Below are 14,539 nucleotides of genomic sequence, written 5' to 3' on the forward strand. Positions count from 1 at the left end.
TCAAATGTTTAACATTTTTATAGTAGTAAAAGTGAAATCCTTGGATTTCACCTTATACCCATAAATCTATAGAATCACATTTTTAGTGTAAAATGGTGAATCTCTAGATTTTATGAATCAAAGGATTCACACAACCAAACAAGTAAAAATCTCCCATTTGTGAATCCAGAGATTTGAAATCTCTGGATTCATGTAACCAAATAGGCCTTTAGGAAAAAGAGAAAAATATGTTTATAAAATTGACTTTTTGTACAAAATTATCACTAATAATTATTATTTTTGTACACAGTTGTCACAAAATTTAAGAATAGACAATTTTCATAAACAAACATTTAAGAAGCTATATATTTGTGAGTCTTTATTACCGTTGCAGCTATATATTTGTATAAGACATGCACTATTTTGGATTGTATTCTCTAAGTAGCCTACTCCCTCTCTAGAATCACATCACAGTTTTACTGGGGAAAACCACCCAATACCCGTTCCTGATATTGGATAGAATCAAATACAATTTTAAAACACCTGAAAGGAAAATCGATCAACCCAGACAATGGTGAACCTTCCATATTATATCTAGGGAAAATAACAACAATGATAGTTTCCTGTACATTCACCACATTCACCACATTGAAGATGGGAAACCAAAATGCAGTCAAATTGCACAAAACAACCTTCTGTACAGGTCATGTTCTACTCATTTATGGGGCAAGGTGATCACTGGATATACAGATTACAAAACCACCCAAAGTACGAAAAGAAACCAGTCTCTTGCAATTCAGGAAAAGCTCAGGATCATATGTCAGCTGATCTTTAAACTAATGGACACATTTACAATGTTTGTAGCTTACATCAAACACAAATCTGCCTTCTATGGCACAGTCAAGAAGCAACTCCTGTCATCCTCAAGCTCTTTTTAATTTGTTGTTGACAGATGTATCTCCTGAAATATAAGCAAGCATCACTCAGCATGACAGGAATAATTGTATCAAAAGATGAAGGTCCCTCTGACATACTTGACAGCTTGGTTTCTTTGACAGGGACTCCTGACTACTAACGCTTCCAAGCTTTCTGGAATACCAGTAGTCTTGCACTGCTCAATAAGATTGCTCAAGAGGGCTGTCCAACTCATAAGACACACTGTACTCCCTGATGTTAGAAACTTTTGCATGATAAATTGATAGAACTTTTTCACGAGTTTCTCGAGGCAGTTCCTTCACGAGATTCAATATTGCTAACTCATGCTTTATCCTTAGTTCATCTAACTCCTTTTGATGCATAACCAATAGTTGCTCTATTTTCTCCACAGTGACTCTGAAAACTTCTGACTCCACTTCTTTAGGTACTTCACAACTCCCCACTGGCAGATGCGCAGTAGCACTTCCACCGTTTTGATTATCAGACAACATTGAATCAATATGAGCAGCACCAAACTCCATGTTATCTCTATTAATCGCATCAGAAGAAGGTTGATTATGTGGTGTTTTCACGTTGAATTCAGTTTCAGGAACCAGAAATGATGTTTCTTCTTGCTGAATGGGTGAAGCAATGTAATTCGGAGAATCTCCTTTGTTTTTGTCTTCGCACAATGAAACCTCTGTATCTTCGCCCATATCATCAGTTGTCTTGAAATTTATCTGAGAAGACAAGTTAGAAAATGAAGGCTGAACTTGAGGACTTCCACTACGTCCCTGGGGAGAAGAATCTGACCAGTACTTGCGTCCTGAAGGAAGTCGATCCAGAACCCGACGACCTGAAGAAAGACTAGTCTCACTTTTCAATGGGGATACCGCATCTTTACCATCCGACTCATCAGGACTTGCAATGTCATCCATATTATCTCTTGAAATTTTGCTAGGTGTCCACTCGGGGATATGGGCACGGATTTCAGCATCAATCAACTCCGCAATTGTTGTAACATCTTGGTCTGTCAAGTCCAACTCCTGAACCATTTCAGCAGCAACACTAATTGCAGTATCCACCTCAATATCAAATGGAAAGTGGATTGTTCGAACATGACCTGTGCGTCCCAAACACACACATTACTAATTAAGATGCCAATAAGAACAGCATTACCTTGGGAACAAGATCAAATTGAAGATAAAACTACATACCTGTAGAATCTGCAATTCCTAGTTTTAGGAATATTTTGTTGACATCTTTTCTTTGACTTTTCACCACAAAGTCCCAGCTTTCTTCAGGAGCTTCATCTTTCACAACTATGGAAATGTTTCAGGGGATGGGGGTGGAAAACAATTTGAGTCTCCTGGCATAACGAATAAGTTAAAAGGCAAAGATTCTCTATATAATGGTTTTCTTTGAATATCTACCTGACTGAGAGGGAGATGATAGTAAAGATTGAAGACCACTTCCACTCTCCACATCTGATAGAAGAAAAGGATCCATCAAAAGCTCTCTTGCAGACAGCCTCTCAGAAACTTTTGCAATACATTTTTCTATAAATTGTTTTATTTCAAAGTCCTTTACCTTCGCCAATGATGCGGGCTTGATTCCCTATACAGGAAAAAAGTGTGTAAGTTTATTTCAAAAAGGCTCACCAATGGTACATTTACACCATCACATAAATTAAAATTCTGCAAGACTCTATATACGTAAGTTATCGGCCCAGAAGCCAGACTTTTGTTAGTAGAACCAATAAGAAACTGTACAAGTCTAAGTAGAATCAAAATTGAATGCTTTCTAAAACTAGATGTAGTTTAGCGCTGAGCTAGACTGATAAGACCCCTGCTTGTCTCACCCCAAATCCCAATCCACACTCACACCACCACCACAATCACAGCAAGAATAACAAACACGTCAAGGAATAACAAGCACATATGTATAATACAGTCGCACTTCATTCAATCTCAAAACACTAATACAAATAAAACACCAAACACATTCAACCTTTCATATTAACATCCAAAACTTCTACAGAAAACAGCAACAAAACACTCACACCAGACCTTACCCGAGAGCACTTATCTCCACCACAAGCTTAGTTTACCCAAAACTTAGTCATTTCATGTGCAACCCCTCTTCTCCCCATCATCCGCCACATAACAAAACATTCCTAATTGTCTACTGCACTTCTCTCCAATCCCCTTTTGCCAAGTGGATCATCTTCTCTGCCTTTGTGCTGTTAGACAAGGTAGTGGCTGCTGTCTAATCCAACTTGGCCACCTGTCCCTTCTGCTGATCCTGTCCCATGTGTCTAGCTGGGATTGATTCTCTGTAGCAGCTGAAACTCATTCCAAGTCTCTCCTCCTATTCCTATGCTTGTACACCCGGGTTATTAGAGTCTTATCATAAACCTATACCAAAAGTCTTCATAGAATGGCGTCTTTACACCTTGCAGTGGAAAGAGCAACAAAAAAGGGTGGTCTACAATCAGGAAGTAGGACAAGGCAAGAGAAGGGAATGTTAACTGAGGATAAGTAGGGGAAAAAATCAAGTAATGTTGATAAAAGAGGTTTAGTTTCCAGAGAGGAGCTTCTAAAAACAAGAGAAGAAGCAAAAGCTGACCCTGGATGATAGACAAAGGGGGAAATAAATTAGAAAACTAAATGCAGCTCTCACTAATGATTGATGATTGGTATTCATGAACTATTCCCATGGACTATTATAAACAGTTTGTTTGCTGGAATAAAATTGGGTGGGCGAAAAGGGGTGGGAAACGTGTATTGTTTCCAATGAAATTTCAAAAGCTCACTTTGTTTGGTTCATTAGGGTGGGAAAATGAGTAGACAAGCTTCCTTAAATTAAGAAACCTGTCTGCTGATGTGTCACCTAACTTTTACCACCCTATTCTGGATGGGACTTTGTGGAAAACTTAAATAGGCTTGCCCACCCACATTTCCGTGTTTTCCATCACTTCTCCTTACTTTCTTTTCTTGTCCCCCCCCCCTACTGGTGGTCCCACCTTTCAATCTTTCCCACCCCTTTTTCTCTTGCAAACAAACAGCCCCTCAGGCAAAAAGGGGGTGGAAATAAAAGTGCTAGTTAAAGCTCTGATAAATCAATTTTCCCACCAAGCTTCTCCACAAGATATATGAGACTTCCCCGCAATAACATACGTGTAAATTTGAAGTTATAAAGACTTCATCACTGTTGTCACTAATTTGCAACCTTTCCATTATTTTGCCATAACTAACTTCCAATTCATTATCAGAATAGTAAGATGTCATTCTTCTTGTTGGCTAGACAAGGAACCAACTTTTTAAGTGAGCTATAGATTTGAAGGCAAATTTACATGTACCTCTCCTGAGGTATACAACACCTACAAAACCAGTTGTGAAGTTTACATATTTACACATGCCACACTTACTTTTGCAATATAATTGACAAATACACCCAAGCTGTTAATCTGAGACTAAAAATGTTAGAATAAAGTAAATGTTGACCAAATAGCCCTTCCTGATAAAATAAACATCCTTCTTCCATTATTGCCCTTTAATTCTTCTGTAACATTATCGATAGAGAACCATCCATGGCCACACCATCCCTACCATCTTTGGTAAGCCCCCATACATGGATTTGTTCTCAGAAGATGTGTGCTGCTTGACGGACCTCGATTGGAAGCCACAGGACACGGATAACAGAAGAAACATGGTGTTTTAGAGATAATGGGTAAGGCTTTTGGCGTTGCTTGTGGTGGTTGGTAGTTGGGAATCAAATTTGTTGCTGTTGACATTTATGGAGGTAAAACCGCTGGCAGAACGGATAGGTCTTCGGAACAGCCAATCTGGAAGCACCGGATGAGTTGGAAAAGTTGCAGCTCAGACTGATTCTCTCTTCTCTTCTTCTATGCACAAGTTCTACAAATTGTGGTGAGTGGTTCCCAAAGTCTTTGGTTGGCTTCGAAGTTGGACAGAGTGGTTGGTGTTGGGGGATGGATAATGACCTAAAGCTTTGCAACGGACTCCTGGATAGTTGGGAACTACTACTTGTGATAATCATGCCCACTGACACGAGTTCCCCTGGCAGAGAATCAAATTCTGATGACACTGGTGTTCTGGGGTGTCTGCTGACCAAAATGTTGGATCAGTAGCATCCGATCATCAGCAAGATGCAGCCATTGAAGGAGGGGCAGGGATAATAGGAGATGGAGGTGAGGTCTTGGTAATAAAAGGGATGGGGATTTCTATTTATTTCTTTTCTTTTTTCTCGTGTGGCCGGGGGGAGCTGTGAAGGAGAGAACCCTAATTTCTTTCCTTGCAAGAGAAATCAAGGTTCATTAACTGGGTCTTTTTGGCAAAGCACATAGTAATGGAAGGAGTGACAACATCATCATCATTTTCTGCTTTTATAGTTAAACTTGACAATGAAGAAAACTCAAATAAAAAATTTTCCTTTTCGATTAAGAAGAAACAAAAATGGTGTTGAAGTTATTGTTGACTCACAAGAATTCAGGGGTGGGGACATCGGAAGAGTACCAGCATTCTCTCTACTAAGAACACATGAAGACATTTTAGCTGTTCTTCTTTATAATTCAACCAGAGGGAAGAACCTGCTGTGCATAAGGAGAAATGAAAGCTTGTGAGTGAGAGAAAACATGAGAACATCAGAAAAGCATGTGAATGGCTTAAGGTTCCTAGTGGCATTACTGCCGGGGAGGAGAGAACAGAAGAGGCAGATCGAGACATGATTGTTCCATCACTACCATTTTCAGCATTTTCAGGTGGATATTTTGCTCTCTCTAGCATGGAATGAATATTTTCAGGCAAAATCTGGTGGTTTGGTGAGGTGGGCATCAGTAGGCACAGGGAGAGGTGGTGGTGGCAGAGGGAGGTTGAGAACAAGGAGGAGAAGGATTGGGATGATAATTTCAATCTACCCTATAAAGGGTATATTGGTCATAAAATGACTCAAAGCTCAAAGCTTTACCATTTGCAACTAATGGGAACAACCAATGCCTAAATGCGTGTATTTGTCAATTGTTTGAAAGCTGGGGGCATGCATAAATATCAATACCTGATTGGGTTTTTGTAGATATTTAACACGTCAGTGGAGGTACTCGTAATCCTACCAATTTTAATGGGGGAAGGGGGAAGTTAACAGTGATTGGTTTCCTTCCACAGCTAAAGGATAAAAAGCAGATGTGGAAGTAGGAATTCCATTTCACCAGGTAAATATGAAATTTTTCCCCTTTTTGGGAAGACACTTTAATTAGGCATAGAACTTGGACACTTCCCTCCAGATTGATGCTACCCAAAATTTCAATCTACCCTATAAAGGGTATATTGGTCATAAAATGACTCAAAGCCTTACCATTTGCAACTAATGGGAACAACCAACGCCTAAATGCGTGTATTGTCAGTTGTTTTGGAAAGCTGGGGGCATGCATAAATATCTATACCTGATTGGGTTATCTATACCTGATTGGGTTTTTGTAGATATGTAACACATCGGTGAAGGTACTCGTAAACCTACCAATTTTAATCGGGGAAGAGGGTAACAGTGATTTTGGTTCCTTCCACAGCTAAAGGTTAAGAGCAGATGTGGATGTAGGACTTCCATTTCACCATCTAAATATGAATCTTTTTTCCTATTTTGGGAAGATACGTTAATTAGGCATAGAACTTAGACACTTAGCCTCCAGATTGATACTACCCAAATACTTCTTGAATGCAAATGACATCAATTCACCATACTAAATAATGGTCTAACAACTGTTAGAGGAGGCCGGATATGAAATTTAAGATTTGGTCAATTAAAGATTTACAAAAAGAGAAGGCTGAAATAAAATCTAGAAAGTCTATGAGGCATGTCAGGGAAGATCTCAATCACAATTCAACAGACACAAGTCCTTAAATTACTAAAAAAAAGAAGTCCCTGTATACGTGGCTTCCACTAGCATGGGGTCTGGGGAGGTCATAATTTATGCAGCCTTATACCTACTTTCGTGGAGAGATTCTCTCTAGACTTGAACCCACAACCACTTGATCACGATGTAGCAAACACCACCCTTGCACCAACGCCTGCCCTCTAACAATATAAATGAGTCATCGAACTACTCTATCAACATGTTCAAAAGTTTAATATCAAACAAGACCAAACACCAACTAAGCACACCAAACAACCATTCTCAAAAATAGGTAATGAAGTCTGACATCAGACAATTCTCTAGACCATGCGGACCCCAAAAGCAATCACAGATACGGAATGCCTACCATCACTTTCCAAAATGAAAATATTGATGACTGCATATCCTGCCACCTAAAAAGAGCCATCAGCCCTCAGAACTAGAACCCTAAAAGCCCAACAGACAGCCAAACAGAAGGACCAACCCAACTCCAATAATATAGCCCATGAACTGGTACAGGTGGAGAAAGCCAAAGCTGCTTAATGGTGTACTCATCATCTCTGGAAGCAAACTTGCAAGACTTAAAAGAATATATTTAAATATGCAAATGTTTGCAATTTATCTATTGACAGCTTTTAAGGAAATAAAAGAACAAGAAACTATCTTCAATCTAAATGTCAGTCAAAGATTGGGGTTTCTTACTGCTGTCACTTTCTTGTATATTTGAGCTGCATTGGTGCATTCAACATAAGGATATTCAAAGGTGACCAACTCCAGCAAACACATTCCAAAGGAATAGATATCCACAAGCTCATTATATTCCTCCTCATAAAGCTCAGGTGCCATGAACTCCGGAGTCCCTACAATCACAACTACAAAACTCTAGTTTCCAAGAACAAGGTTCCTATTATACTTAAATCGCAAAAAATAGGCGATTCCTCACCGATGACACTATGAGCTGAGCGAGCCTGGCGAAGAATGGCAGCCAGTCCAAGGTCACCAATTTTCACCTCGCCTTGGTTTCCGTTAACAAAAATATTATCACACTTCAAGTCTCGGTGAATAATTGGCGGGTCATGACTGTGGAGATAGAGAAGACCCGCTAATATCTGCCTTGACCAATTTTTCAATGCTCTCAAATCAACATGCTTGTGCTTCTTCCGGTACCTACCAAAATAAGAAACTCCAAATTAGAATATAGATAGCAAAGAGAATCTGGAAAACGCAGGAATAGAAAGCGGAAACCCACTGGCGCAGTGTCCCGGAAGTGAAAATCTCAGTAATGAAGTTGATATTCTTGTGTTTCGTGTCAACCCATGAGTTGTAGAACTTTATTATACTTTTGTGCTTCAAGGTCTTGAGCAAATGCACTTCGGCACAGAGACGTTCCAAATCCTCTGAATTCTTCAAGAGGTCAGCCACCCTAACTTGATTCCATGCTACTTCGATCCCTTCCAATTCATCAAAAGCTTTATAGCTGAAAAAGAAAAACATTTATTTAGGACTCACGGCATAGTACTACATTAGCAACAACAGAGCCAAAGGAGTAATATATTGTCAAGTGCCAAGCAGTACTGGATGAAATAAGGACCAAAAGAAGAGAATAGAAAGGTACACTGTTTTGAATGCCCCCTTCCCCAATACTTCATCATACTGCAAAAACCATCAGAAAAGGTCAAAACACCATCTAAGAACCATATCAACAGCATTGACAATTAAGAGATTTTAAGCGCGTCCAAAAGAATCAAAATGCTCAAATTGTTGAGCTCAATTCAGACTGCAAATAAGGGAATACCACAGAAGTAATCCAGACATAAATTTTACGAACATAGGAAATTAAGGGGAAATTAACCAACAATTATAGTAGATAATAAATAGAGGCTAGGGAGGTCATAAGAAATTACTAACCCGACCATATCTTCCGCTTGGGTCGATCTCGATGAAAGCTGAATCGTCGTCAGTTTCATGTTCGGATGAGGAATCTCCCGGCATTCTCATCTTTAAACGTTAACAAGATGATAAAGCGAAATAACAAATAAACATCTATACTAAAGAATTCCCAAATACAATTACCCTAAGTTCAAATGAAGAAAGAACGAGATTTTATCCAACCCAAAATATGCAAATTGCAAAGGCCTAGGAGAGGAAAGAACGGAATTAGCAGGGGAACCCAATTGAGAATCCGAAGGAACTGGAGATTTGGATGTAAAACTCGAGAATTTCAAACAAGGAACAGTGCGGTTTGAAAACTTTGAAATTCCATAGAGAAGAAAAAAGATAGAGACAGAAAATTGCTGATGTAGATGAAGAGTCAAAATCCACAAGTAGAAGCGTCTGAGGAAAGCGAAGCGTGCAGCTTATACTGAAAAAAATGCGAAAGTGTCGCTGCCGCCACTACCCAGAATAAGTTAACTCTCCTGAGTGATCCAGAAAAGAAGAATTACCTCTTTTGAGTTTCTGGTTGGCTGACGAACGTAAAACGGGAGCTAAAAAATTCAGACCTTCTGACCAAGAAAAACCCAAAAGAGAACCACTTGTTCGTTGGTGATTTATTCTTTACTGTTCGATTCAACGTGCACCCGAGTATCTTCTTTCCTCTCTCCCTGCCTTGGGGGAATACCGTAGAGCAGCTTCGCACAGAAAAGTTTTCTGAACATTTTTCTCCCATATCTACCTCCCTCCGAGGTTTCGACGCGTTGTTGGAATGGATTTTTAAAATCCAGAGTCTCGTTGTGGTGGATATTCTGGAGAGCGGACAGAGACATGAACGCTCTGAATTCAAAGTCACGTGTGAGATTCGATCATGTAGATGCTCCACCTACACTGACAGTCTGACACGGAACTGGTATGACGAAAAAACTCACACGACACCTGAGAAATGGATTATTATTCCATTATTTGATATCATATTGGGATTTTAAGTCAAAAGTTAAGATTTGCAGGTCAATGAAGTTATCTGTCAACCCTAGATTTTAGATCCAAAAATTTATTGCAGATCAGGTTTGCATTGTAGGCATGAAAAGTTTTTGGGTTTACATGGGAGCATATCATATCATATCCAAACTTTAAACTATCCCACGATACATTTTGATACATCTCTCCATTGAATTACACTACAAAACATACAATACTTGATATAGGATGATACGTCCCTTAAAATCACCTTATGGATACGATACTCGATACTCAATACCAATACTTTAAACCTTAATTATATCATTATATTATATATTATATTATATTATTAAATTTTGAAACAGTTGTGGTATGCTTTTTGGTTGACCAAAATACCTCTAAATAAACATGTATCTATTCACAAAACCCAAGAGCTACCAACCCCACGTAACGCCACCTAAAGTCAATCATACTATTATATAAAAGAAAAATATTTTATTAGACCAAAATACCCACCCTTAACTGCAAGAAACCCCTACATTTGTAACCTAACAGACACCAACAACCTATAGATCATGTTCTTAATTTCCACAGAAAAATTAGTCCCGAAGTAAACTCTTCCTCTTAATGTTTTTAATGTTCTTGATTTCAAAATGCATCGCTAAAACTTTCACATGGAAGCTTTCTCTAACTGTCTCTAACGAGTGTTCAGCTTGTGTGATTCAGTTTGAGGTTTCTTGCTTCTTTTTATGAAATAAATAACTCTGAACTTGGAACCTCTCTCTCTCTCTCTCTCTCTCTCTCTCTCTCAACTAGTATAATTGTTGCAGGTTCTTCCCATATTGGTTAGGTTCCTTTGTGCTCAAAAAATCTACGAACCGATTGTCCATGGTCCAACTCGACTGGCTTGCTGATTCTAGTTCGACCCAGTCGGCTTGTTATTATCATTTTTACTTGTTAGATAGCATATAAAAATTCAAATAGGCATCACCAAAAAGTTGGCTCAGTTGGTAATAACCAATACATCTTAGTGAATAGATCATCGGTTGGACTCTCTGTGTTAATATATGTTATAATCTTCCCGATTCCCCATCCCCAATATGTATTACATCACCCTTCAACTATTGGCAAAGAAAAGAGAAAAGAAACAACCCTTTAACCAAGAAAAAAAAGGAAATTTCGAAATATTTGCTTGCAGCTATAAATACTATATTGGAAAATGCTAAGATTACGAGGATGGATATGATGGTAAGACAAAACATACATTACCATTAAAAATCTATACTCTTTAATTTACAATCTAATCCAAATATAAGAAAAATCACACATGCATTTGCATGTGCATATTTACTAGTACACTTCAAAAACAAGTTTCAATATAAATTTCGAGCAAAAACGAGTTTCAAATCGTTACTAGACATATTTGAATTAAAACACATTTTAATCCTCAAAAGAATACCTTTGCGCATCAAATGTTAAATAATTAGAGATTTCAATAATACTCTTTCATATGCTCAAAACTATTTTCTCTAATTCAATCTAAAGCACAACTCGTGACAGTTATCTTGTAGAAGCATAAAGTCTAAGGAGGTCATGGGATTCAATTCTCTTATCCTCGGCCCATGAATCTCAGTCACTATGACTTGATAATAACCTTAAAAAAACATCCAAAGCTCATATGGAATGGTCTAAGTTTTGTTGAGAAATCTATATAAAAAATATAGATATTTTATATATCAAAATTGTTTTTGGGGGAATTTCTTTTAATATAAAAATAAATTCATTACTTATCCTCGTGTACAAAGTTTAGCAAGATCAATATTATCCCCACCAACGAAAAAACCAGCCCCCAGCGAAGAGTCAAGACATTATGATGTCACAGAACACTCCGCATATGGCTTCATATTTTTATAGTTCAAAATCCTTTATTTTATTTTATTTTATTTCTATTTTGTTCCTCGAGCAAGTGACATTCTTTGGGCCCCACCAAATGCAAATAGGCTAGTTAACCATTTCAAGGTTAGGTGGAAATTCAACACTTGAATGGTCACAACAATGTTGCCACCTCATTATCCCCTCTAATCGTTTGCCAAAAGAGGGGAAAAATAAAATAAAAATCCAACCTTTGACTTGTTCTTGAATAGTTTTCATTTTTCTATTTTGCTTAGTCAATGCATCGATTTTAACTCATTCTTTTTAAATTAAATACTACATATACCAATAATTGAAGCATGAACTTCATACTGAGGTAGTGAGGTTTGACAATGCCAATTCTAAACCAAAACTTTTTTAATTCAACCTCAAGTATGTCATACTTAATTTCTAATTATTGATCAAATTTTTTTTTTTTTTTTCAAACTTTAACATCTCACAACAAATATGCATATGGTAGTCCAGCTAGGGAGAATCCAATCATCGTAGCCCTTCTATCACTTATATTTGTTTTTCTTTTTGTCTAAAATGTTTATTTGTGCATATATTGGTATGTCTTTTTGGGTTAATAAAACATACGGACCTATTTTTTGTGCTAGAAACAAAGTTTTTAAAACACCAAAGGGTTGTTTGATAACGTTTATGTTCTAAAACATAGCTTGTCTGTCAGCTTTCCCAATCCATGAACCAAACAAACAACATTTTTGAAATTTCATAGAAAATTTGTTTTATCAAACTTTTCTTACCCCTCTTTTATTCCAGCTAACAAACGGTGCCTAGCTAAATGATGTGGAATTTGGCATTGCATGGAGAAATTGGAAGAATATGAGCAAACAAACATTGAAATGGATAATTTAGGGGTGCAAGTTTGGCCCTGATGGCCTTGACCTGCCCTAAGTCCGGGCTTGGGCTCAAGATTTTGGCCCTGAGAGCGGGTTAGGACCAAAATAGTATAGCCCTAATTAGAGCTAAGGAAGGGCCTGAAATTACTCTTTGGCCCGCTAGGCCCGGTCCCGGATTTTTGCCCTGACTGTGGCCTTAATCTTAGCCTTAATTTTGTCCTGATGCTTGATCTCAATGAATTAGGAACAAAGACAAGTATAGGGCCAAGTATAAGGTCAATCAGGGCTAGGGTTAGGGATAGTGTTAGGGACAAGGCCAATCAGGGCTAGGGTCAGGGATAGAGCCAATCAAGGCTAGGGTCAAGGATAGAGCCAATCAGGGCCAAGGCCAATACCAGAGACAGGGCCAATCAGAGTGGAAATGGGCTTGGCTTGGCTCAGTAGGGCTTAGTTAGGGACAATAATCCTGGACCCTGATTTAGGGTTATGGCAGAAATAGGCTTAGATTAGAATATATAGAATTGAGCTTGGGATTGTGGAACGCCAACCAATATATATCCATTCGATGGATAGATTTTAAACTTTTAACGATTTCCAATATCCACTACCAGCTGAGGATTAATAAACGATTTCCAAAATGTTGAAGCAGGTGAAGACTTCATTAACTGTCCTCGAAAATCATCTATTAGGCTTTGAGGCTGTAACTGTGCATTAAAACTGCCAGGCCACTATGGGTTTTTAGTTTCTCCCTTCGATTCACATTCACCCTATATATAATCAGAGAATCACAATTAACCTTTCCACTTCCACAACAATATCTTCGTTCTTGCAGAGTTTAAGGTTTGAATCAAGTAAGAAAATTAGATCCAGATGGCCATTTACACTGGCGATGGTGAAGCAGAAAGTTAGCATCTGACACCCTCCCTTGAAAAATATGATTTTATCTCGTTTTACTTGAATTTGATTACTTCTCTTTCATGTTCTGCAGAAGTCTTAAGAGTGATGAGAGATCAACACCCAACTCACTTCACACTTGAGATCAACTCATTTTCTTTGCTCTCTAATTCCTCCCTTGAAAGTTACGACTCAGGCGATTTCGAAGCTGGTGTCTATAAATGGTTGCTCTACTCAGCTTATCAATTTACTATATCTTCATCACTATATTTGTTTATGTTTTTACATTATTTTCATTTGGGAGCGTGTGGTCTAAATTAATTAACTGTAAATCGGTGCATGTTGCAGGAAACTCCGTTTGTACCCAAATGGAAACAAGAGTAGAAAAGGTGAAGGGCACCTCTCTATTTACTTGGTAATGTCAGAGACAAATACACTCTCTCCAGGTTGGGAAGTCCATGTCTTTTTCAGGCTTTTTGTGCTTGACCAACTCAGAGACAAGTACTTGACATTCCAAGGTTCCTCTCTTCAACTACTTATTCTTGTTATTAAAATTCATTTTTCAATCAAAAGCTTGTTAACCACTATTACTTTAATGAAGTAACATAACTACCATTGTTGCATGTATGAGTACTCTAGCTGCTGATGGACAAGCAAGACGATTCCGTGCAACTAGAACACAATCTGTTGGATTTACTAGATTGATTACCCTGAAAGAATTCAAAGACCCTAACAAGGGATTCTTGGTGAACGACAATTGTGTGTTTGGTGCTGAAGTATTTATCCATAACGAGACTTTTCCAAGCAGAAGGGAATGTTTGTCGATGAAATCAGTACCTGTCAGCTGCAAACATACTTGGAGGATAAAGAAATTCTCTGAATTGGTTAATGAATTCCACTGCTCTGATAGTTTTATTGCTGCTGATCATAAGTGGTACCTTGAAAGCTATGTTTTTCTTAATTTTACGTATCACCCATAAACCCTATTTCCTGCATCTAAAATATGAGCTTTTCTAAATTTGGTGGTTACAGGAAAATCAAGATTTATCCTAAAGGTAATGGTTTATGGAAAGAAAAATCGCTTTCGTTGTTTCTGGAGTTGAAAAATTCAACTATGCTTCTTCCTTCGCGAGGAGTATATGTTGAGTATAAATTGCGAATAATGGACCGGTGA

At 38.1% G+C, this 14,539-nt stretch overlaps 2 protein-coding genes across 2 annotated transcripts; one reads left to right on the top strand and one right to left on the bottom strand.

Moving 5' to 3' along the window:
* Nucleotides 1–518: 518 nt before the first annotated feature.
* LOC149007169 (putative serine/threonine-protein kinase WNK3) lies at nucleotides 519–9,685 on the bottom strand. The gene is given in 9 exon segments (XM_089165275.1): nucleotides 519–1,115; nucleotides 1,117–2,017; nucleotides 2,112–2,216; nucleotides 2,328–2,511; nucleotides 7,505–7,662; nucleotides 7,746–7,969; nucleotides 8,052–8,279; nucleotides 8,418–8,455; nucleotides 8,711–9,685. Coding segments are annotated over 9 exon segments (2,058 nt in total). The 5' UTR covers nucleotides 8,801–9,685; the 3' UTR covers nucleotides 519–985.
* Nucleotides 9,686–13,341: 3,656 nt separating this feature from the next.
* Nucleotides 13,342–14,539, top strand: LOC149007170 (MATH domain and coiled-coil domain-containing protein At1g31390-like). The gene is made up of 5 exons (XM_089167025.1): nucleotides 13,342–13,375; nucleotides 13,460–13,589; nucleotides 13,714–13,883; nucleotides 14,005–14,299; nucleotides 14,398–14,539. Exons 1-5 carry the CDS (start codon nucleotides 13,342–13,344, stop codon nucleotides 14,537–14,539), a joined length of 771 nt encoding a protein of 256 aa, XP_089023151.1.

This window comes from Hakea prostrata, chromosome 8 (genome assembly GCF_041222555.1).
Source record: "Hakea prostrata isolate BN-2017 chromosome 8, UWA_Hpros_2, whole genome shotgun sequence".
Lineage (NCBI taxonomy): Eukaryota > Viridiplantae > Streptophyta > Magnoliopsida > Proteales > Proteaceae > Hakea > Hakea prostrata.